The 25,772-nt window shown below is 42.0% G+C and overlaps 1 protein-coding gene across 2 annotated transcripts in view; it reads right to left on the bottom strand.

Moving 5' to 3' along the window:
• Positions 1–2,172: 2,172 nt before the first annotated feature.
• TFCP2L1 (transcription factor CP2 like 1) overlaps positions 2,173–25,772 on the bottom strand; it is a 32,066-nt gene continuing 8,466 nt past the window's right edge. For both annotated transcript variants that reach the window (XM_059820426.1, XM_059820424.1), the window contains exons 3-15: positions 15,316–15,392; positions 13,580–13,685; positions 13,194–13,300; positions 12,431–12,583; positions 11,171–11,281; positions 9,328–9,419; positions 7,887–7,935; positions 7,697–7,790; positions 6,708–6,798; positions 5,944–6,044; positions 4,792–4,934; positions 2,665–2,716; positions 2,173–2,210 (exon numbers count right to left, since the gene is read on the bottom strand). In XM_059820426.1, the coding sequence (XP_059676409.1) occupies positions 2,173–2,210; positions 2,665–2,716; positions 4,792–4,934; positions 5,944–6,044; positions 6,708–6,798; positions 7,697–7,790; positions 7,887–7,935; positions 9,328–9,419; positions 11,171–11,281; positions 12,431–12,583; positions 13,194–13,300; positions 13,580–13,685; positions 15,316–15,392 (1,214 nt within the window). The remainder of the gene's footprint in view (positions 2,211–2,664; positions 2,717–4,791; positions 4,935–5,943; positions 6,045–6,707; positions 6,799–7,696; positions 7,791–7,886; positions 7,936–9,327; positions 9,420–11,170; positions 11,282–12,430; positions 12,584–13,193; positions 13,301–13,579; positions 13,686–15,315; positions 15,393–25,772) is intronic.

Here is a 25,772-nt window from a genome sequence, read left to right as displayed (position 1 = left end):
AGATGGTGTTTCCCACCCTCCACAAAGGTGTATCTTCCCCCAAAGCTTCCCCCAGCTTCTCTGTCTGACCTCCCTCACTCCAGGAGAACATACGCAACTTCCTCACCTACACAACCTGGTCCTCAACCAAGAAGCCTCAAGCTCCTTCACTTCAGGGGGAGGAATCGCCATGTCCCAAAGCCTGGACATCATTTTTGGAGAAATGCTACAATTCATGGAGCATCTAGGACAGCCAGTTGAGCAAGATCGTGCCTAAGTAGGCAATGTTACCCAATTAGCTGAGTTGGCTGAAGGTTTTCCCATTGTAACATGATTTTTCTATTCTAGTATTATTTTTGGTGTAAAAAAAAAAAATCAGTGCGGATGGGTGGGTTTTTTTGCGCAAAACTTGATGTTTTAATGAAAAAAAGGTTGCTTTTCTCAATATTTTGCTGTTTATTTCTGTTGGGAAAACTTGAAACACATCGTTTTTGTCAGAAAAATATCAGTCTGTGTCTGTCCAAATTCCTCCAGTGTCAGCTGGGAGCTGTAATTCTCGGACTCCATGTCCCCCTCTTTCCCAGAAGGCTGGGCTCCTGGGCACCCCTCCAGCCTTGATGACGCATTCCCCCTTTGACTAACCCATGGTAAGAGCATCATGGGATCTGTAACCCAGCCAAAGAGCTGGGCCCCAAGGGAGACATGGCGCACAAGGCACTTGAACGGTAATTTCTGAGGTCTGCAACAGTAGCTCAAACTGATGTTACTTTAAGGGCCAAATGGATTTAATTAAATGTTTCCATTTCAAAAGGCTAGAACATTTTATTCAGCATTTTCCAGCTGACAGTTTCTCATTTTTTGAAAAATTTCCATTCCAGGAAAATTTTTGGTATTTCAGTTTTCCATCTCAATTCAGGATGAAATTAAATGTTCAAGTATCAGAATTTGATGCTACATGGACATTCTGTTGGGAAACAGCCTTATTAATTAGCTGCCAAAAGTGAAATGACCCCATCCATGCAAGAAGGGTGTGATCCAGTTCGCCTTTGACATCAGTGAAAGCCACTTTTTCAGCTTAGTGGAGCCTGGACGACATCCCAAAAGACCAAGGGAGGGTGGAGTTGACCATAGTTGCAGATACTGGAAATAGGAGTCAAGAGTGAAATAGCAAGAATATAAGAAGCAGCAACTAAGATGATCCGTTACCCAGACTCAATCAAAATTCAGTTTTACCTACTTTAGTGAGTAACAGGAGGAAAAATCATTAAGATTATAAAACCTAATTCCCAGTTACAGTAAAGATAGCAGTTAATCAACGCTTTGTAGAGTAGAATAAATCCATAGTATGAATTTGTCATGAGCTCTATAACTTTCAATGTTCAAAACATTTCCTCAGAAAATCTTCGTATGCTCCATTCAAGGAGACTACTCTAAAGCTAAAGATATAATATGGTACTGAACTGCTTGTCTCAGGTTCTCTGTCCTCCCTCAAACCCGGCAAAATTGGTCTGCTCAACTGGTATTACTGAAGCTCTGTCAGGACAGACTGAGGTCTCTGGACTCTGAGCACATCTACAGGTGGAAAGCAGCTAAGTGTGGGCTTCCAGGGCTGACACTCTGGGTGAGGACTGGGCACTAAATCCATCCTCTGCATTGCCCGTTCCGTTTCTAGATTTAGCCCCAAGCCTTCCACCTCAAAGGGTAAAAGACAACCCCCAGGGAGCCTATGTCCACCAGCAACAGGGTGTGTGTTGAAAGCAAGAGAGCAGTCAGAACAGTAAATAAATCAATTCACCCAACCATGAGGGGTCTCGAGAATTGGGTTTTGTTTATCTTTCATTTCCCTTTAGTACAAGGCAGATGTTTCTAAGTAATAAGCAGAAACCTCGACAATTTTTAAGACTGAAGAGGAAGGGAGGGAGGAAGAAACATGTACAAGCTTTGAGGATGTTCTCAGCTTAAAAAAAAAAAAAAAAAAAAAAACAAAACAAAAAAAACCACACACACAAAACCAAAACCACACACCACCAAAAATGTATATCTGTAAAAGCAAGTTTTTCCTTAAGCTGTTTGGTAATCCTTAGTTCATAGGAGCATTTTATCCAGAAGGTTCTTCATGTTTCCAGTCTAGGTTGTAGCAATCTCAGTGAGGCACTAAATTTTAGGCTGTTAAAGTCTTTCTGTGCAGCACGGTCATTTTAAAATGATGTGGTAGCCATCATTGCTTTCAGCTGTAACAAAGAAATGCAAAGCATTTTTTTCATTGCTTTTAGAAAACAGCACAGATACAGAAGTCGAGATTTTCTTCTTAGGTAGTTTCCAATAGTTTGTACTCTTGTTCCACAACCCATTCATGAAAATCAATGTTGAACATCTAGGTCAAAGCATTTATATAAAAAAATAAAACATACTAACTGTCATCTTTTATCATTTTACTAGAAGGTTTTCTGCTCATTTATGTCAGTGGTATCAATGGATTTATGAAAGTTTTATAACGGTGTAACTGAGAGGAAAGCATAGATCAATCAGTCTATCATAGTGTAAGTTGACGCAACAGCTTGACTTACACTAAATTAGATTACTTATCTTTTCAGGATAACAGCACCGAGTTTGTGATAACATTTACTGCAACTGAAAGGAGAAATTATCTTTAGAACTACATGTAATAGCGGCAGCAATACATACCTTTTAATGTGCTGATCACAAAACAAGATTCATCTTGGAAGTTTTGCACCATCTGAAGGGCAGAAGGAAAAAAGCCAACACAAAATATTTTTAGCAATTTAATTTGAGTTCCTTTCAGTGCCAGCATAGAATTTAGAAGAGAGTTATCAAACAACATTTGGTGTCTAGTCCTACACAGTCCTGAGTAAACCTGCCTCTATGATTATTAAAGTACATGACTGATTAAGGTCCTTGCAGCTGCTGATGTGCTTAAGAAAGAGAAGCTTATACTAAAGTGCTTGCCTGGAACTGATCTGGCTTGCTCAGCATTTTACCATCCCCTGTGCAGCTCTTGATCCTGCAAGTTCTTACACCACTCCAGTTAGTCTATTAAAGACCATACCCTTATTTGTCTTCAATGAAGCTACACTAGTCTAGACTGGATGAAGACAGTCGCTCTCCTAAAATCTAGCAATGGTAATACGCACATTCAGCTGAACCATGAAGCTTCACTGAGCTTACACGAGCATCTGGGATGATATCTAGAGGTGGTCAGCCCTGAGAAACAGACTCCTTGCTGAATAAAAGAATATTGTTACCATAAAGCCATCTCAGCAGTGTCCATCTGGTTATTTTTACCAGACATTAGTATAGATGCTGTGCTTGCAGGAATCATTTACCTGTTTGTGTTTTGTCGTGACGCAGGAATCTTAATGGAACTGCTATGAGAGGCAAGGCAGATCATGGGAAGCAAGATCAGTATCTAAAACTATTTGACTTATTCATGAGAAACAACTAGATTTTCAGAAAATGTGCAGGTTCTAGTGAGGCCCCTAATTAAAGAGGTGAGTTAAGAGATTCAGCTGACTTCAGATCCAATCTGAAATGCTCATTTAAGCTTCATCCTTAGTCAATGCTTCCTCCCATCTTAGGGTAGCTATGTGGGACAGAGGAGGTGAATTACCTTCAAGAGGCATCTCACAATTGGAGCAGATGCTGGACACCTAACTTCAGGGGGGAGGTGACCAGAAGCTCTCTGATCAGCCCAGAAAATCCAGCTTTAAGCAAAAGTCTTCTCCTAGCTATTGAATACGATTCAAGTAGAGCACTTTCCAGCTGTAAGTTCTCACATCAAATATGCTTCTCATCTTAGACTAATCTCCCTGTTCTCTTTTGGGTTTAACATCCATCCCCCTGCTCCCGCAAATCAAACTTCACTGGCCAGTCTGTGTGTCTGTGTCTAATGATGCATGAAGTACACTCATAGAGTGCCTCACTCTTGCCACTATAGTACTAGAACAAGAAAAAAATTATTAAAAAAGCAATAGACATTGTTAATAATTGACTTAAATACTTAAAGCCTTATACCCAAGCTTGTTCAGGCAATTCCCCTACGAAGAGTTGCCTCCAAGCACTTCACATCCATAAAGCATCAAGGTTTCAGATTTAATCAGGCTGAAATAGCAAGGAGACTTTAGGAATAAGCATTACAACCTTCATTTTAGGCTCCAGTTGAGACCTATGCTCTGCTTCATTTGTTTTAACAATGTTTCTTATAAATGAAGCTCCTTAAGTGATTCTGGTGCATGAATGAGTAAGTAATTTAGTGGGGGGAAAAGAGGAAGAAGGGTAACTCACTATTAACCTGCAAGTTAATGGAATGGACTAAATTAAGCTGTCATATAATGGGACACAAACAGCTAGCAGAGGTCCATGAAATTATAGCATGCACTCACACAGCACTGACTCTGACCCAGTGGCTGTAATCACTGGCCAAGACATAAGACCAATAGCCCTAAAGATTTGCAAACTTTCCTTCTTTAGGAAACTTTCCTATTCAATTTTAAAGGTTCTCACTTTAGATCCTTACTTCAGAATTTGTTTAAGTAGCCAACATGAAAAGGAAATAACTGATTTTGTTGTGTTTGGGTGTGTTTTCAAAAAAAACCTCTTTTACAAAGCAAAGATCTTAAAACCACACCAAAATCAATGGTATGCATGAATGATTTAAGTATTTGCTTTAACTTGTTGGGATTAGTAACCTTGCAAAGCTTCCTTGAGGATTCATTCCATAATTTAAAAGGTCATTCTTACTTCAAGAAGTCAGACAACTGTTACAGCTCTGACAGCGTTTGCATTAACCCTTACCTCATTGCTCACTAATACATGGATCCCTGTGGGTCCCTGCCGATAGATTCGATTTATCTGCTGTGGAGAAATGCTGTACAAGTTTGCAATCTTCTCGATTAATTCCAGCGTGGTCAATTCTTCCAAGAAGATTGCATGATATACTGCAGTTGAAAGCAATTACAGAATTACAGAATAATTATAGAATAGCAACTACACAAAACACCAAGATGCTCAATACCAACAACCAAATGGGTTTAAGATCAAGGTTCAAATCTTGACAGCAGATAAACAAGCTTAGTACCTTTAAAGCAGCCCCCAAATATCCAGCATGATGATTTGTAGAAAAATACCCAGTATTTGCTTGCAGTGGGTAAATAAAGCACATGTCACATTTGCCCAGAGGAAAACACAGGGACTAATGACAACATGTATCATGGGGCACTAAAAAAAGCCCTCTCATAAAGATGTTAATATTTTGGATAATCTACTTTTACTGATTTTGACATTTTAAAGTAGATCCAATTAAATAGTAAAAGAGATGATATGATGGTACACAAAGGTAGTATTTTATTAGATGTTATCCCACTGACCCCATAGTCACAAACTAAAGACTGCAGTGTATCAAAAAGCTGTAGATTACGTTATTATTTTTTAACTCCAATCCAAATGGTAGAAACAACCAGGTAGAAAAGCTGTGCCTGGTTAATGTTATGCACAAGAACTGAGGACAATCTCTACTCTCATTTGATTGTACATCATATCATGAGGGATATTTAAGAGCCGTGAGTCCCCAAAAGCTTCGAACTTCCAAGAATTAGAACCTCACTTTAAGACATACCAACCTTCCATTTCCCAGAATATTTTCAAACAAGCCATAGTCTAAAGCAAACTGTGGATGGGAAGGTAGTTTTTAATGCTATGGTCCCTATTAAGAGCTGAATAGAGACTTTGCTGTGCCATTCTGCAGATAGCTTCTAAGTTGGGTCTGTTTCCCAGGCAGACAGTACCAGTTGGAATCAGTAGCCCTGAAACCAACCAAAGTGTCAGAACTGGGATAAACAGGACCTCTTTAAACATGCAGGACACCAAGCTGTCCCACACAGGAGCTCAGGCAGAAAGCAGCATTCTCACCAGATAAGTGTTTAACTAAATCCATACAGAAAAACTTACCACAAAGACTGCCATCTCCATTTTCTCGTTTTTGGTGGAGATGGGACCTGTTTTGCTCTGGTTCTTGACAGACATAAATTGTCATCTTGGGCCTTACATTTCTATGGAATATTAAAAAACACTAGTGAGCTATTTAGTAAACCTAAAATTGTTCCAGTCAGCTAGCAAATACTGAGAGATGGAATCACTCAGGCTGTGCATAAATAACCAACTAAGGGATAGTCTTGATGCTGGTGACTAGATGCCTTAGGAGGTCTAATAAGAGACCCCTGGGAGGTGGTGGTACAGTGCAGAGCATCTAAAACTTTTCAGGATCCGGTAAGAATAAACAGTTTTCAGCACTTGCCAAGCAGCTCATCATATCTGCCTTTACTGATTTGAATCCTGCCCAGCTGGAGAATTTATGTTATTGCCATATAAGTAAGTTTAAGAGTCATTTGAGGCTCCAGGGGTTGGTTTGTTTGTTACCTGTGATGGAGATGCAACACAGGGTGTTGTAGGCTGTGTCTCATGAAGTGGATGGAAGCTATCAGCTGGTAGCAAATAAACCACTGGAGATCCACATTATGATGCTTCATTTTGGCAACATTTCTGAGCTGTGCTTGGATCTGAATACTGTTGTGATCTCCAGCCTCTGAGATGACCTCTCTGAAGTGTTAAAAGGAGCTCTGAATGCTACAGCTCCAGGATTAACTTCTAGTTAACACTGAAATTATCAAGGGATTCTGCCATAACAAAAAAAATAGAAAGGAAGACGTACAAACCTTCCTTTGATTGCATTAAAGAGCCGAATTCCATCAGCAGGCCCACAGATTTGAACAAAATCTTCTTTGGACATCTTCAGTAAGTCAGCACCTACATATTTCAAATTGATTTTTTTTCAGAAGTTAAGCAAACCTTAGCTTCCAAATTGTGTGTATGGGCAGCAGGAAAGGGCAGGGGGAGAGCATTCACAAAGCTAAAATCAGACAGATTTGCCTAGAGAAGTTGCAAATTCAGAGAGGTGTACACTGCAAATCAATCATTGTGAAACAGAGAGCTAGAAGCTGCCGAAAGAGCAGTGCTGCACTGGAAGACATTCTAGCCAAATCAGACACAAGCTAGATATTTAACATTGGCCATTAAATGGCCCAATTTTCTCCAATTGCCATGTTCACCAGGTTGTTTAATCATCTTGCAAGTCGGAGAGAGGCTCCGCAAGGTTTCAACCCCTTTAACAATTCCCCCTTCCACCATCTTACTGCTGTGTACAACTACCTAATGGGAGTGTACAGTGAAGATGGAGCTGCAGACAGAGCCAGACTCTTCTCAAAGGTGCACAGGGACAGGATGAGAAGCAACAGACAGAAGACGGAAGATGGAAAACACTGGTTAGTTATGAGGAAAAAGTTTTTCACTGTGAGAGCAGTCGAGTATTTGAAGAGGTTGCTTAGACAGATTGTGGAATTTCCAAACTTGGAGATACTCAAACGCAACTGCACAAGACCCTAGACTTGCTTCAAGCAGAGGGGTTGCACTTAATGAACTCAAGAAGTCCCTTCCATCTTAATTTATTCTCTTCTATCTGCATTTATTCTATATTTCTACAAAGTGTTTTGGCAAATGCTAACTACTCTAGAACAAAATCACCACCGCACTGGATCAGACCAGTGATCCCATCAACAGCGGCCAGCAGCAGGTGCTATTGATGTGAAGCATGAGCTGCACTTACAAAAGAGAATAAAGACAAAATAATTGGACTGTTTAAACTCACCCGAAAAACTTGAGAAGAGTCTACAGAATGGAGAGAACCTATTACGATGAAGCCACTGCTGGGCATCTTGAATAGAAGCAGAAGGAAGGAGATGCTACATTGCAAAAAGAATAAGAAGGTCTTGAAATGAACTGTTCACCAGTGTCCTAAAAAAGAAAAGCACCACATTAACATGATCTCAAGTACTTACATCATTGCTGGGAGGCAGGAGCTCCACTTGGTGGGTTGGAGAACTGTTGCTAAAAAAAATTATGTAAAGTTGGAAGAGAAAAAAAACATTATTTTAAATTTTACATTGCATTGTCCATCCTCTTCCCCCTCCTCCATTTGACTCAACTGTCACAAGTTACATACCAACTTAGCTTTTTTCTCTATCAGATTTAAAAAAAGGTGTCCAAAATCTGGACAAAGAAAAGAAAAAAAAAAAACCACCACAAACCCAAAAACCCTACTTGAGCCTTTTGTTGGTTAGTTGAGGTCCTACTCAACACTGAGAGAAAACCTCATTCAAGCTTTTCCATGCAGCTGAGTCACTAATGTGACACCTTCTAGGTAAGAAAGTTGTGACCTACTAGTGCAGCTGAAATGAAACATTCTATGAGCCAGAGATCCCCGAACTAAATCCACTCTCTAATAAGGATTCTTGGCAAAAATTTAATAAAGAAGCTTGTAATTCAAGCCTGGTGTTATTTTAAATATAGTAAATCACAATTTAACTATATTAGACAAAACCACATTTCTACTAAACCCTCCCAAAACATAGACAGGACTTTAACACATCATAGATTTTCCCAAAGAGTTAATAATCTACCACTGGAAGAAAATGCTCAACAGATCTCTCTACTAACACCAATTTTTGTCATTTCAGTGTTTGTCCTTATTCATAGGTTGAGGTTGCTCATTGAAAATTTGTGATACAACATTGATTAATTAATGAGCTGTGCGGGAAGCTGACAAGGCTGTGGAGTCCTAGAGGAGGAAAAGAAAATATGTTGCAAGGAGGACTCAGAAGTACCAAGGGACCGTGCTGTGTATTTCTGTCATCAGCTATCATCTTGGGTGTTTCAGGACCACTAAAACTGTTTCTTTATGACGGCTATATTAATGAATTAAATATGCCTCCTGTTAATCCTTTGTTCTGGAACGGCCTCTCATAACCCAGGCTGTTTTGCTCCAGACAGAATTTCTTTAAATCCCATTCAACTGGGAATTCAGCACCCCAAACCACCTCAAGACAGAAATGAAGGAAGAAATACCAACTCTGAAGAGGTGCTGAAGGCTGAAAGCCTCTAACACTCTTGTCAGAAGATACTGGGAATTGCTGGTACAGGACATGGTGTGTTCTCTGACCCCTACAGAAGATTAAGAGAGGAAATTCACGGCAGAAATTGCCCTGGTGATCCTCTGATGCTCACCTCCCGTAAGCAGTGAACATACAAGTAGTAGTCTGCATTACAGGGGATTCCTGGCTAGAAGATCTTAAAAGTCTTTGTGGGAAATATTTTCCCCTTTTGAGGAACGGTGGTCCTTGACCTCTTCTTCCAGGGTATGAAATGCATGGACACACAAAACACATGCACACAAAGACTACCGTATCAACAGGAAAGATAAAGCATTTATTTGTTACATACCCATCTCCAAGGTTGAAGCTGTTGGGAGAACTGTTGTAGCTTGGAGATGGAGCATTGTTCATTTGATAAGGCACATCTGGCCAGGGAGAGCACTGTTGGAAGAAAGGCAGCAGGGATACTTTCATAAGGATGGAAATAAAGAATTCGATTCTACTCTCATACCACATTCATGCTGTTGCCACACCACTAACTTCAGCTCATCACTCCTGCTGGGAGGAGGAGACGGGCCATGGATTTTCTACGCCGCTCTCCAAGCGGGCTGTCAGGGGGCCAGATTAATTCCAGTTGTGCATTCCACATTTCTCCCATTTCACAAAGCCTGTCCCCAAATAACACTGGGCCAAAGTGTGCACAGCTGTAAGACAGAGCAACGCCAGTAAGTCAACTCAGACTGAAGGCAGCCATGATACAGAAATACCCCTGGACTCAATTATAAATCCCTAATTAAATCCAGGCAAGAGTGACAAATACGCTCCAGTGGCATTGCTTCAGGTTTATACCAGTGAAAGAGCAGAATTTGAACCAGCCTGTTAAAACCTCCAGTTATTAGTCACAGGGCTCAAGTTATAAATGGGTATTACAAGGAGAAAATTTTAAGATAGACAGACAGACACAAAGCTACTAACAGTCTTCACAAATATAGGTCAAACTCCATATTCCATTACAGTAGTGTAAAACCAGAGTAACCCAGCTAGAATTGGTGACTCTGTTTTGAATTTAAGCCACTGTAATCAGCGGGAGAAATCTAGCCCTGTGGAACCCCCTGCCATCAAGAGCTCAAGAAAATGCTCTGTAGTATCCTTGTTTGCAATGATAAAAAGAAGACAAGCATAGCTTTAGAGTTTTATCATCTCCACAAATACTAGCAAATATTTTATCATCTCCACAAGCACTAGCAAATATTTAACTCTTTGGCAACCCACACTTCCCTGTGCAATATGTCAAAGTGCATCAGAGCTCACAGGAAGAGTTTGGGATCTGCCAACTCAGTAGAATTAGGTCTGTGTACACAAGAGCCTTGTTAACAACTACCACGTTGAATTAGATAACATGCTGGTCGCTCCTGGCAACTTGAGAAAAATTGAGTGGGAGGGACTGGATCTCACAAACAGGAAGTTTATTTAAGTTAAGAAACCCCCCTCATTTTTAGAAGTCCAGCAGGCCACTTCAAAAAAACAAGAACTAAATCAAATGACAAAATACTCCCATAGGGAGATGGAACAGCACTTTTAAACCACCAACTTGTCCTGTTGCTTAGTAATTCTGCAGCCTGGGATCAGCTTATATATACATCTTAGTAATGGTGGGGAGGGGTAGAAACACATACATCTCTACACCAGATGAATCAGAATATAAGACATTCAAGATATTCCTAGAGTGCAAGCCAGAATCTTCTGAGATCTAGTATGTAATAGTAGCTTCATAGGCACATTCATTGAAAAACAGATTAATAATTTAATCAGACAGCCTATTCATGTGTTCAAGTGCCCCATCTCCAACACAAGCTTTTGCCAGACAGTTCTGAAGAAAATACCTCATGCAAGTGGCATCTAAATGCTATGACAAGTGCCCGGGAGCACGGCAGAAGATAGAGAAAATGCTTCTTTTAAAGCTAGGCTGTTAAGGGTTGGTTTATACCCTGAAACATAAGAAACTTTGTTGAAGTTTATAAAAGATGCCAGTGAGAGACATTTTACAATTTCATTCAGGTCTCAATTTCAGTCAGATCTGGGCATCCGTGTCTCCACCAGACAATCCTCCAAGGCTCAGTTAGACTGTATTTTCTCTCAAATCTATCTCCCAACGTGCTCAAGTAGTACGACACATATCTAAAACGCTTTACCTCTGTGAGAATAGTTGTCTCATAGGAAGGCTGATACTTCTCCTTCTCTTGGGTGGTCTTCTTCTCCATTTTTTCCCTGTCAGTCTTCTGTTTTCTGTCTGCTCCTTTAGGCTACAAGCACAAGTACTTTCCCTTATGCCAAGTATTACAAGTTTGGAGACAGAGGCCAACAGATTTTGTTTCTAATCTGTTCACAAAAATCTCCTTAAGATTTATGGGGACTTTACATACAGAACAAGATCAGATCTGCATTTTCTAGACAAAAAGCATTAGTCAAACGTCTCTACTGTTTCTGTAACATCCCCCATTAATGCGTATTGCAATTCCAAAATAGGTTGACCACACTCCTGAGATTTGATACCAACTATTTCAGACCATGAGCCCCATGAGTTATGCACTTCAACTGGTGTTTGTATCATCTCTCCGGGAACAGAAAGACACTGCTCATAGGAGCAAGACTGGAGAAGCAGATCCTTTGAGAAAACAGGCCTATGAAAAGCTTGTTGTTAAGTAACTACCAGTCTGCCACGCCCAAATTAGAAGCTTCAGAAATGAACAGAATCATCTTTCTCTCCTCCAGGTAGCATGGAGAGGAACTCTGCTGCAACCAACAAAGGGTGTTTCAGATCTCCAAGGTATACTCTCACTGTTCGTGGAGGACTGAATCAAAGAAACAGGAGATGACCATACTGTCTTGATTGCCTAGGAGCACCAAAATACAGTCTATACCCTGAATATCATCAGTGTAATATGTTGACTCAAAACTACTTAAACCAGTAGCCTCAATATTCCCGAGAAATCGGACCATATTTTGTATAGTTTGCAATACACATCATCTTCAGGACCCAAACTAATGAGGGGCAATGCCTTCTAGAGACTACTTGCCTATATTCCACAGAAACTTATTTTGCGCACTGATGCCTCTCCAACGGGTTTTCATTCCAACCAGTTGAGGTTTGAGTTATTGGGGGGGGAGGGGTGTTATTATTATTATTACATCCACACAGCACAGATCTTAGTATTTATATAATGTTCAAGGCACAATGGACTGGCATAAGTTTTGGTGCGGCACTTAGGTCGTTTGAATTTAACTTGAATTGCTGTGTGCTCAGGGATTATGTCACTTTAATCTTAAGCATACCCAGTTAAGTCTGTTCTTTTACCCCACTATTTGCACCACTCCTATGCAATTTAAAAACTGTGCATGTTCCTGCGTCTTTGTCTAATCCAGTTGATGACAAAGCTAAAACTACCGCATACCTTGAACACTTTGATCTGGCAGCTTGCGGAATGCAAGTGTTCTGTGTATTCACCATTTTCATTCTGCTTAAAGGTGTCGATTTGCACCCGGAAGGGCACCCCTTTCTCTCCTCCATGTTTCCGTGGAGTAAATTCTGTGCTGATGCAATGTACCTGGCAAAACAAAAGCTGTGCTCATCTCTGGAGACAGTTGGAAGCTGTGCAAATCTGAATTTCAGACTCCCTGAACTTGCAGGGTGACTGAACATGAGGTTTTGGCTCCTCCCGAGAAACTAAGAGAGGCAGAGGAGTTCAAAATGTTTTCATTTCTGTTCCTCAGGACAAAACATTTAGAAGAACAAGGAGGCCAGAGAGAAACAGGGCATCAGGAAAAGCATCCTTTAAGTAAATCCCACATCCAGATTAAAAACAAATTGTTTCTCATCCCAAATGCCAACTCTCATGAGAGAGGAAAGCAAGCAAAACTAACAGGTTGTGAACAGTTTCCTCCAGACAAAAACCATGCTTAGAAACCAACATCCTTTTTTTTAAAAAAAAAAAAGAAAATCCTAGCTGGAACAGCTAGTACTCCAAGGCTAGCAAGTTGCTAGCAAGTTGGTTTAGCAAGTATCCTACAAATGAATGATACATGATTGTCGCTTGAGTTTGTATATTATCATTAGCATCTTTCTCTCTTCTTCGTGTCCTGGCTACCTTAACTCTCCAGGTCTTCGTAAGATATCTCACCATTGTATTTATCACAGGATTATCACTTGTCTCTTACCTGAATGAATGCTGAGGCTCTCTTTGATGGATCCCACAGAAATTCAACAGTGTTCAACTGGGTTGGGCTGGCCCTGGGATCCAAGATACCAACTGACAGTGGAATATCTGTAGAAGAAAACCCCTAAAATTTTAAAAATATTAAATTGAAGAAGAGAAAGCATTTCCATACAATTACAAGGTGCATGTGAAAAGCCAAGCCACCAATGATGTATCTACCTATTTGGGACCTATAGTGCTAGATCTCCTTCCCACCCAAAGACATCAAGGATTCCTAAGAGAGTAGGATATAAAAAACCTAAACACACACACACAAACATGCCATACATCATCATTCAGCACCTTGCTTCCAAACACTGCACAGGAACCATAATGAAATAGGCTCACCTATATCAAGGATGCGGTCCCCAGGCCGACTCCACCTCCAGCCCTCGAGCTGCTGATGCTCTGTGTACTGCAGGCGTCGATCATGGAAAACTACACGAATTATGCTCTGTTAAGAAAAGATGGCAAGATTAACAACATGATCCAAAGGTCCTTCTCTTGACATGACTTTGGTTTTCCAGCGTAGAAGCAAAAGCTGATCTGTTATGTTTCTCACCCCCATTCATAAGGAGAGCAGAGGGTCCACCTAAGAGACCCGTCACCGTGTTCATCAAATTCCTAAGGGACCCCTGAGTGAGAGAGCAATAAACTTTCCCCTTCACAGCACATGTCTATGCTGCGTAATGTAGCTCTGTACAGCTTTCTGGGATTCAGTCTGGAAGCACTATAGCAATGTCCACCTAATCTTAGGTGTCATGCCATGTAAACACCACTATACTGCTTCCACACCCAAAATGGCTCACATGGGGGTAATATTTAATGCGTCTGTACCATGCCCCAACCCCAGTATATACCACTCTGACTAGAAAATGTCAAAGCCAGCTCACCTGTCCCTGCACCGGTGGAGCTGACATGCCCAGACACCTCGTCAGTGGGAATTAAACTTGATTCCAGCCATTAACAGCCAGTCATTGGCACTGGTTTTGCCCCAGTACACTGGTAAACTGACCCACTACGCAGTTAAATGAGTGTAGAATAGGAAAGTTTCTGTAACAGGAGAATTTTCATCTCTAGCCTGCAATGGTGCAGCCATGACAATAACTGGAGAAAAAAGGCTGGAATAAGAGCAACCCCCAGGGCAGACAAGTCCAAAGTACCCCTAACTAATACATCCTTTTGTATATTGAGAATGCTACAGTAGCAGGAGTCAATGACTCCTTACTTCCCAGTTTCTCAAGTCTATGCTCCTGCTGGGGACTTCTGTATCAAATAGGAGTGAGCATTTTTTGCCAATGAACCTGAGAAACACCCAAATCAAACCCGAGCTCTAAGAAGCAAGCAAACCACAGTGGGAACGCCTGCAAAATTGGAATCCCAATCCACGCACTTCCTGAAACGGGCTAAAAGACAAACAGCGAACTGCCTAAACTTGGACAACATTTGAAATCCAGATTGGAATCCAAATTTTGCAACTAGTCCCCACTTCTTAAAAGAAATCCTGAGGCAGAAGAGCCAAGAATTTGGGAGAGGAAGGCTTGAAGGTTGGATCCAGAACCAAGATCCAGACCCAAGTTCTTGAATTTGAACTGTTTTGGGAGGTGGGAAACAACAAAAAAATCCCCAGTACCAAACAACCAAGTTCTATATGTTCATAATTACGCCCATTACCAAAGTAAACTGGAGCTATGCAGAATCTGCATGGCAGAACGATGTAAACACCAGGGTCCTCCATTTGACATGTAACAACCCGGGCATGTTGCTGGGGTTAAGAAGGGAGACAAGTCTGCCTCTCAGTAGTTTCGACCATGTTCACCTCTGAACTTTGGGATTCCCCTGAACCCAATATTCACAGTGACACTCTGGGGTCATGATCACAGGCAGAAAAAAAGTTCCCCTGAAGCCCTGTAAAGCCAAGCTGCATAGTCCCATGAAACTAGCACTCAACAACTCCATCAGCCCTGCTCCCATTAAAAACAATGGCAAAGTGTTTTCCATTGTCTCACTGTGAGCAAGGTCAGGACCTTCATTAGAGGCTGTATGTAGTAGCAGGAAGAAAAGAAATCTATATTTCTCCTTACCTTTACATATTTTGTGTTTAAATCTTGAAACTCTCCCAATTTCCTATTCTCAAGTAGACGGATTTCATAAGACTGACCTAGAGTTTAAGGAAACATTTCCAAGGTGTTTAATACGTTGTAGCAATGAGAGAGTCATGCTGGCATTTAAGTGGCTAATAAAGCATATGTTTGATCAGGGAAAGCTCATTTTTGGTAACATAATGCATTTGCCCCCAGTAATCGAGTAGGCACTAAAGCACAGCAGAAATCTGAGGGGAAGATTTGTCTTTTGGCAGCTAAGAGCTTTCAGTTAGGGCGTCGATAATAGTCTGGCTCCCAGGGCTGCTACAGTTTTCTATGCACTCTTCAGAAAGTCACCAAGGTGTTTGAGGCAGTTGTCCCCCCATGTCACATGGCTGTAACAGCACTGCCTTCCTCTGTCCCTTCTGCTGAAGCAATGGTTGTGTGAAGAGCTGCTGGCACAACAAGTCTAGGCACTATTCCGCAGAGGATAGCGACTTGGGCGAAATCTCGCCTTCTTCAGAGAGCAGTCAGATCTGTAAGGTGTTTCGGTGAACCAGAAATACAAGATTTGTTCCATAAGGCCTTGAACGTGGCTGCCCAGGGCATAAATACTCCCTCAGACACACATGTGAAAGCAGCAATGAGTATTACAGGATGTCCAAGGACTAATTCCGGGAAGGGAATTCATACTCCAGCACTCCACCCCCACCCCCATTTAGCCAGTTCAGTAGAATTTAGCTAACTGGTTTATGAAATAACATCTCCCGCCAAGGCTGACAGTAGACAAAAGGAGACTGATGTCCCAACACCTTAAGCACAAATGGCTAAAACAGCACAAAAGCTCATTGTATAGGACCAACTCTGCACAATAAACCTACAGCCAGTACAGAGGCAGGACAGGATCATTAGGATTAATGGACCATATGTATACCTTATAGTTAGTTTTTCTTGTTCATCTTGTTATCCTCCCTTTTACTGAAAAATGCACAAGTACAACAAGGCAGGCACCAAGAAGGAGATCAGTTTGGGTTTTCTGGCGCAACCAGTATCTCCTCAGAACTGGCCCTGCAGAAATCTGCAAAACAGATCTATCTCCCTCTAAACAGTTGCTACCAGCAGAGACAAAAAATGCTACATTTCTGGATCTAGAAATACAAGACTTATGACAGCAGATGTGTCAGGAGGGCACCACATTTCAGGCAGATTCTCTTTTGAGAACCCCAGCTCTTCCAGTTGCCTGCATGAGCACAAACCATATCACTAGAGCCCAGGGATAATTGTGCTTATTCAGCTGGCTGGCGGGGGGGGTGGGGGAGAGGACAAGAGAGGCCACATTGAAGCCCCAAATGTTTGCACAACACTCCTACTGATGTCAATAGGAGTTCTGCAAACAGGAAATGACCCTTGAATCCAGCAAGTGGCTTAGGGCATGGGGAGAGAGGAGAATAAACCATATGAAGTACCAAATTAAGTACTGGAAACATGCATAGATCTTAACCCATCTCTTTGCACATACGTAAACCAAAATAACAACAGCGACCTTCCTTTGACAACAAAAGTGGATTTTGTAAACCACAGTCCTGAAACTGAGGTCTTCCACACTTTAACTCAAGAGACTTTCTAATGTTCCCACTCATACATGTTAATATTGTTTAATTGGCAGTTTTTAGAGAAATTACGTATCTCCCCACATAATCAATACTGTTGCATTAGCATAAGAAAGATCAGGTTCAGGTTCACAAAATTGGTTTTCTATGTTGTACTATGCATCTGTTTTACATGTGTATCTATGTTGTATGAGGTACTTGGCTGCTTGATGGCTCAGTTCGGGGATAGATTTCACCAGCTATAGAGTGATACAGTTTACTGCCTCAAACAAATCCACACAGCCAAGCATCTCTTGCACTTACAGATCATTCCCGTGCAAATATGAGGTTAATTAATCTTTACAGAAAATTAATTTAGTATTTGAGACCATGGGCGTCCAAGAGACAGTAAAATACATCTATGACTGCACTCAGATGGGGTAACAGGGACAGAGAAATCAAGTGGCATGAGCTGCGCGATAGAGGAAGGCAATGGTAGAACCAGAAGCACTGCCAGCCATTCGGCGAGTATCTCAGGAATAAGCAGGTTTTTGGGACACCTTTGTGCACTGATATACTCCTACTATTTGGTCAGCCTGATCTGCTTATTTGTAGTTCCAATGAGACAAAAGAAAATAATGGGCATAGGACCATCGGCCATGTTCCCTTCAAACTAGCGTCAAGCACTCAAAAACTCTGCAGCACGCATCTTCCAACCACTTGCACGGGATAGGAACAATACTGCAACCTGGCAGACAGCAGGCACTGCACATCTCCTCCTGATGGGAGTGATTCAGCTTGGATGGAGTTAAAAACAGATTCTGCCCACCGGTAAAAAAGAAACTGTAGTGGAGACAGAGTTAATATTAAATGGAAAGCTAAAGAGGAAATAAAATGCTTTGATGAAAGATATATGGGTCATCTGATGTAAGCCCTGGAACTCAGTTTACGCCATGAAAAACCTCAATCAAAATGGTATTTTATGCTAACTGCTTTCCCCTTGACCTCTGAATGTTTAACTCCAGTTACCTCACAGAACTGTTATCAAAACAAGACCGCTCCCAGCCAAGCTTCATGAACATGCAGTTTATTTCCCTTTCCGTGGAACTCTATCAGTGAGAATTTGGTCCTAATTCTTCGCAACTCCTTTATATATAAATGTTTTGGTATTGATTTTGAAAAATTCATTCTCCCTACATCTTATTCCAGCAAATACTTTGCTTCATGGCTAATAGTGCCCATAATTCATTGGTATAGCATGGACAGGGTTCAGATACTTGTAACTTTTATAGCACCAAACTTCTTGGATTATATTTTTTTTCCTTCAAAAATACCTTCCAAACCTTGTTTACCCTGTTCTCCACCATCACTACCAGCAAAACTCCTGAAATGGTGAATTACGATCTCAGCCCTGAAATTATAGCAATTGCAGGGAAAAAACAAAACTAAAGAATCAGTACTTGGATGCTGGAAAACAGGATCCCTTCATAAAACAAAGCGAATAATAGCAACCTAACCTGAAGAACGCCCTTGGCGTCGAAGAGGGCAAAGAAGTCACTCAAGGCTCCGGTACACAGATCATCTATGAATCCTGCATCACTGACTCATCAGCACTAGCAGGCATAGACTGCAATTTTCTGCTAAAACTAAATCAGTAACAGATCATTCTTACTCAGGTATCTAAATATGTAAAGAAATGTGGCTGCAAGAGCAACTAAAACAAACTGTATTCCCAGTTCCCAAGACAGACTGCAACTAGCTAAGCCCAAAACATACAGCTGAAATATAGAGAGTTCCCCTATACTGAGTTTTTCCATCAGTCTCAGATGGAAACACAGATTAATACAGGTTAGACTACATCTTTCCAAGTCAACGCTTGGTGGCAAAGCTGGAGACAGGGGCAGAGGGTACCGATATGCTGAGACTCTGCAATGATTTGATTGAATGATCTGCCCTTGACCTGGGCAGTATCTGGTCCTCAGGCAACATGGGTTTAACATCCACAGGGCTCAGATGAAAGGAAGAGCCTGAAGAAAACATCTGTGGCAATGGAGAGCAGCGGTGGCAGTTTCACAGCAGTCCCCCTTTACCAGAATGATATGCAACGTTGCTGAACATTAGTCTTAAACCCAGTGCTAAAGGCCAGCAACTTGCTGAAACCCTTTTCCTTCCATGCTCTCAACATTGGCCATAGCTGCACCACCACAGGCAACACAGGTTCAAGACAGCTTCAGAGTTGGTGACCCGCCTGGTCTCTGGTCACGTTGTTGTATTGGACACATACATACAAAGGCACCTAAAGCATCTCTATCACTACTTGAAACGAAGAATACATTTTGCAAGCAAATCCCCAGCGTAGCTGAGGCCAAAGCAGCCTCCTGCCTGCGCGAGCCGGTGCCCCCCTCGCACAGAGCTTGCCGCAACCCTTCTTCCCCGCCTCAGGCAGGGTACTGAGCAGTAATAAATATTTGGAAAACCACGTTAGATTCCTGAGATGCAATTTGTCTCCCAGCTTCACTGAAAGCTTCAGGGGCACCAATAAAAACCTGGGCGGGTGACGATACACTGTAATTTGTATTTTGAACAGACATTCCCTGAGCAACAGCAAATTTATGCTATCTCCTCCTAGGCTAGAGTTTGGGCAACTCTGCTTTACAAACAAGCGTAGTATCCAGCAAAGTAGTAACCACCCAGGTTCAGAGTGTTCCTGCTTGGTGATTCATAAAGCAACTGCATCTATCTTAAAGAGGATTTATAGACTGTTTACTTTTTAAACTTTTATTGTCTTTGGTAATTAATGTACATTAAATGCAGGCATGACCACTTAGTTTGGGGACAAAAGAACTGAAAGTCAACAATTTGCTATGGAGAAAAAATAACTTAGTTCAACATGAGAATGCTTTCACATGCTCAAAAGGTACAATCTATAACAGTTTAACTGATTTCCATTGCTGGAATTTAGGCGGCCATCAGGAATTCTAGGCAACTTCTGATTGTAGAAGATTATCATTACTTCAAGCTCGAAGTTACATTTTGTTCAAAGATTATTTGCTACACAACCACAATATCCTGCTTGCTTTTTTTTTGTTTTGGTGTTACATTTCAAGGGCCACTTGCACCACGCATTTTGTGGTTTTCTGCACGAAACACCAATACCATACACTAATTTCCAATTAGGATGCTGATGTTCCAGACCAATATGACTCAGGCCTTACTTAATCTAGCTAAGCAGTCTGCTTGCCTTTCCAGCAATTAATTAAACCCTAACTTTATACTAAGCAAGACCCCCAACAAAAGTCAGTGGAAAGAAAAAAAAAAAAAAAAAAAACAACTGCAAGTCCTCTTTCTCAGAATGGATCCACACAGCACTAGACAGAACCAGCCTGGAAACTGTTTGATTATTAAGCCAAGCTGGCCAATAAAAATTCCATTTAGCAACTTTATATGGACATCCTAAATAGCGCACAGATAAAGGCAAAGGAATGCTGACAGTCAAATGCAGCATGCAGAAGGAGGGGGAGGAAAAAGAAGAGAAAGCATTTACCCTGCTAAACCAAAGCACATCCAGCAGGCAGGAGGATCACCTTTGAAACAGCCAAATGCAACTCTTCAGGGCATCAGGCACACAGAGAGTCTTTTCTGACCAGAAAGATTAATGCAGCCGTAGGGTAAACAGGCAAGAGTGACAGAGCTGGCATCTGAACTTGCACACTTGATTGCCCACACCTTTTTAGCCAGACAAAAGCAAAAATAAAACGTAGCATAAGATGTGCTGAAGTGTCCCGTGTGCAGACACTCTGCAGGACAAGGAGCGAGGGCAGAATCCTCCCTCCCCAGGCCACAAATGGCAGTGGATATTCTGCAGTTGCTTACTGCAGCCTCATTTGACAAGATGCTGTAGGAGATGTTTATCCAGTGGATATTATGAATTCACCAGCCACACAATAGGCCACCCTGAAAGCTCCCGCTATGCTAGGAAATCCTGCAAAGGAGGACAAACTGTGGGCCAGGAAATGCAAAAGGAACACAAGAGTCATCCTGACACAGTAGCCCATCTTGCCCCACATCTCATCTTCAACACAGCACGCAGTTATAAAAGCCCAGGGATGGAGCAGGGTAGATATAGCCAGCCCTTTCCTGGCCGTAACTTCCCAGTTTCTGGTATTCAGTGTCCATATCAAGCTGCCCAGTCATGACCAATGCTCACAAACTCCTCTTTTGTACAATCTCCTTCTGAACTTGCTTATACTGTGGCAATAAGAACCACAATTTACACACGCCTTGCTGTAGTATTGACAGTCTCACCCTTCACCTGCCTCCTGACTGTTTCCCTTTGCAGCACAGCTGCCTTAGTTCCACAGTGTTTTGGTACCCATCTGAGTCCAATACTGAAGATACCTGCTATTTGCCACTACCACCAGGGTAGCAAGTCTACTGGAACACAGCAGACCAATTCAGCTGCTAATTCCACTACCACACCATAGAGCTACACTGTCATCATGCCTCTTCTTATGTTTTTCCTCCTTTTACAATCCACTCCCAACTTGAGGGGGTTTCTTTGTCCCCTTCTTTCTCTTTCCCTACCTCTTTCTTGTGGGAAAGCCAAACACATGCCTTGCTGGAGGAAAATTTCAGTGCTCATTTACTATATGAACATTTGGCTGAGCCCTACTCTTCCTAGACTTTTGAAGATGGTCTATTTTACAGTGGTGACACTTCATAGCTAACAGGCACTAACAGAAACACTCCTCATTTACAGTGGTTTCCACTCAAAAGAGAGGGATTTACATTTAATTCCTCCAAGACTACAGTCTAACTTTGAATCAAGGACACAAAACCAGCCAGTAGACACAGAAACACTCCCAGTTCCTAAGTTCACTGTGTGCACTTGGGCTTGTCTTGCATAGACCTCGTCCACTTTGTTGGACCCCACCTAATCTAAGCCATAGTACAAACTTTGATTTTTAATACAAATTAATCAGTGAAGAAATTATGGACGTCTGATGGAAAGCTGAAAAAATATCTGCCCTGTGAAAATAATTTCTTCCTGTATTTCCACTTGTCTAGCATGTACTTGAAACACCCAGGACTATCTTAGTCACATCTGTCCAGCTCAGAAAACCTCAGCCCCCCCTGTTGTAAGTAAAAAATACAGGCTTTTTCTGGTTTCAACCTGTTCTAAGTCACTTTGGACAACAGGTTTTATAGCTCTGTAAGAGTAGCTTTGTGTGTAATATTTACTTGAGTTTCAGATAACTAAGAAGAATGGTCCTGGGTGAGGGTGCTGAAGAGGGATGCAGAAGAGCTGAGTACGACTCCTGACCCCACCCAGCATCTCCCTCAGATGCCCTCAGGTAAGTCACTTCCTTCACCAGTTTCCACAGTAAGAAACCGAGAGAAAGCAAGTCCCACTCCCGCACCTGGCTACTCAGTTAGTGCCTACCACAGAGCAGGGCAGAAAATGTGATTGACAACCGTCCCATCAAAGCAGACTGTATCTTCGACACAGGTCACAAATGTGGCACCGAGCTAGGACAAGAGGAATCTCACTGCTCAAGCACTTGCTGTCTAGTTTCAGGAACACAGAATAAATGCTTGGTAAGAAGCAAAAATAGTTAATCATGTCAAACCTACAACGCTTCCCAAGTTTCTTATTGTTACCTAAAATGTGATCTTTTAGGACACTGCAAGTTAGGGAAAGCTAATTGAAAAATTTCCGCATCCTCTCAGATTGATAGGTACATTGATACAGGCAGCAAATGCTATAAAAACACAGGCAAAAATTTCACTATCATTATTACAAGAATCTCAAAGTAGATATGGATAATGGAGGAAAATAAAAAAGTGACATGGAATACAAGAAAAAAATCTTGCAGATATTCTCTTACTTCTCACTACACTCAGAGGAACTTCTGAGCACTTCCTTCCTTCACAAATATTGAAGATTTATGGAAGTGGGAGTACAAAATGCAGTCTAGGGGCTTCCAGTAGGAGTTGTGCACAAGCTACAATCCAGCAAGTTCACAATCTCATTTGAATTTCATCCAGATGTTAGCAACAGAAGAAAGGATTACAGAAAGAATAGAAAACAGCCTCTTGGTTAAAAGACAACTGAGATTCTAGCTTCCTAGGGACAACAGAAGTCAGATGCTCTACTTATGCAGAGGTGCCCTGTCATCTGAAGCAAGATTCATAGTGAGCTTAGGGATGGTGTGGTTTGGAGACAGGGTTGTTTATCCTGGGCTGCCAAGTGAAGACAGAGCTGCCAAACATATGGGGAAATTGCTGCTAGCACAATTAATGGCTTCAGCTGAGACACCAAAACCTACTCAGAGCTGTCTTCAAAGTCAGGCAGGAGACAAATTCCTTCTCCAAAGACGAAGAGGTGCACCACAAGAACCAAAAAAAACCAAGTAGCCAGTCTCAGAAAGACAAATCAGCTTTGTTAGCCATTTTTTAAGCCATCCAAACCCAGGAACAGAGTGGAAAGGGGTCGAGGAGCAGTACGGCACCCCACAATGATCAGGGATCAAGGATGCATAGGTGGGCAGCCACCAAAGAGCACCTAATATTCACAGTCTCAATAAGTCATTGTTGTGTTTGTGATCTCAGGCAAGGGTGGAGTGCATGTTCACACAGGAGAGGCCACCAGCAGCAGAGCTCCCTGAAATACCCAGGGCCTGGTCAGTAATGGCAGTGACTGTTAGGAAAAGACTGTTAGCATGGGACAAAGCAAAAATACCACCACAAACAGAGCTATAATTAAACCAGGAGCACACCCAGGCAGAGCTGGTCACTCAGACTTCTCTACACTTCATTTAGGCAAATAAAGAATTGTTCCCGGAAAACTACAAACATTCAGACAGTTGTGACCCCATAAAAACTCAATTACGTATGAGTTAACGTCAATACAAAGCAGCTTTTTCCATTTACTGTAAAGCTCAGTGTTTAAAAACTGGGTTCTCTGGCTGTAGAGGATTAGACAACCGAATTTTAACTTTAGACTTTTTACGGGAGGCAAAGGTTCTCTTTCGCCTTCTGTTGCAAGCGATTTCATCTCCTACCGAAGCAATTAGCAATCAGTTTCAAGTTGTCCTCTTCAGCTGCTCACTGCCCAGTGCTTTCTCCACCTTTCTTTGGAGGAGAAACCAGGACATGTCTGCAGTGAGCTGAGGCAGGACAACACGCAGCATATTTTAAATACAGCACAGTTTAAAGCATACCAGTTTATGCACACGTGTCTTGAACCTGGATACATGCCTTTGCACCCGAGGGCTGAAATTTGGGCTTTTGTTCAGGTGTGACCCAGACTCACACTACGTCCATCTTTAGCTTCATGAAGCATCTGTTGCTTATGCACCTCTACAGCAATGCTCCCAATATCATCACAGGTCTTCTCAGATGTTAGTGGTTTTCTCTCATGGTTTGGGGTTTTGGCTTGTTTGTTTTCTTAACTGTCTAGGACTGGCAATAAAGATGACTCCTGGAAGACACTGTAAAGCAGAGATAGCCAGCCTTCCTAACCCTAACCAGCTGTATACTAAAATCCTCACATGGCCAAGAACCACAAGTCACATACCGCAGATCTGGAGAGCTGAACAGAGCCCAGGAAAACTTTACAAGCAGGTGACAGCCAGTTACTCTGAAGCACCACTGGGGGACAGGGCTGGATTTGTCATACAGCCTGTTCTCAGTGACCCCCTGCCATCAACCTTAACCACCCTCTATTTGGAGTAATTTAGATCTAAGGCTCTGAGCCAACCCAATGCTGGTCATGAAACAAAAATCATGACTTGAATAGCTCACAGTCCGCGTGTGGTTCTGGCACTACAAGCTGATTCCCTTGGGCAATGACTTTCAGGTTTTTGTGGGTTTTGGTGGTTCTTGGGTTTTGGTTTTTTTTTTTAAAGGAATGGTTTTATTTCCTCACGTTTATTAGCATTCAGATCTACGGTACAGTGCTTGTTTCCTCCACATTCCTCCTGGTGCAATTTCTGGAACTACCTTCATTGCTCCCATTTCTGTTTGTGTTTGAAACTGGTTTCAACCAGCCATGGTCAAACCACACCCCATATAACTGCAGACCATGGAATATGCAACTGCATCAAGCCCTCTTGCTAAAGCAGCGGTTTGTAATATGGTTGCTGGTTGATTGTTTGTCTGAAAATCCCTATCCACAAGAGACACTGAAATAGTGCAAAAAGGCAGGCTAGTTCCAAAAACGTTAGGCTATGTTTGTACTGCAGACTTCTGGACAGTGTAGCTCTATTGACATATGCGATCCCTGACCAAAGGAGCCATGCCAGCAGCAGCTCCTAATGTGAGGACGCGGCACCTTCACCCGTTTCATGGAGTGGTATTAAGACACCATACTAAGAAGTCTATACTTTGTCCCGTCAGATGAGTAATCCTCCTGAGGTCCAGTAAAGATTTCTTAATGTAGGAACTTCCCTAAGGATTAGCAAACTAAGATCACGTTCAATTTGAGCTAACAGGGCTCTGGCTCCAGTTTCCCAAGGAATGTGGGAAGGCAGGGGGGGAAGAGACCAGGAAGGACAAGTGTAATGAGTCAGTCTTTGGAAACCAAGCTAAGGATTTGACTCTAGTTACTTCATTTACAGGCTGGTTCTAGAGCTGTAGCCAGCAAGCACTCATGGTTTCGAACTGGAGCAGACAAGCTTGGGAGCCTGCCACTGCTGAATGTCCCCAAGTCAACTTTGGGAGTAAGCTAAGCTTACTCCCTCGTAAGAGCTTCCCCTGCCCTTGCCGAAAACACTGGTCTCCAGGCTCAGGAGTCCTCTCAGCTTCCTCCTTCACCCTTGTGGAGAGCGCCCAGGCCAAAGACCTCTTCCTCCTCAATGCCACTGA

This window comes from Gavia stellata, chromosome 8, assembly GCF_030936135.1.
Source record: "Gavia stellata isolate bGavSte3 chromosome 8, bGavSte3.hap2, whole genome shotgun sequence".
NCBI classification, from domain to species: Eukaryota; Metazoa; Chordata; class Aves; order Gaviiformes; family Gaviidae; genus Gavia; species Gavia stellata.
This window is presented reverse-complemented; position numbering and strand designations above follow the sequence as displayed.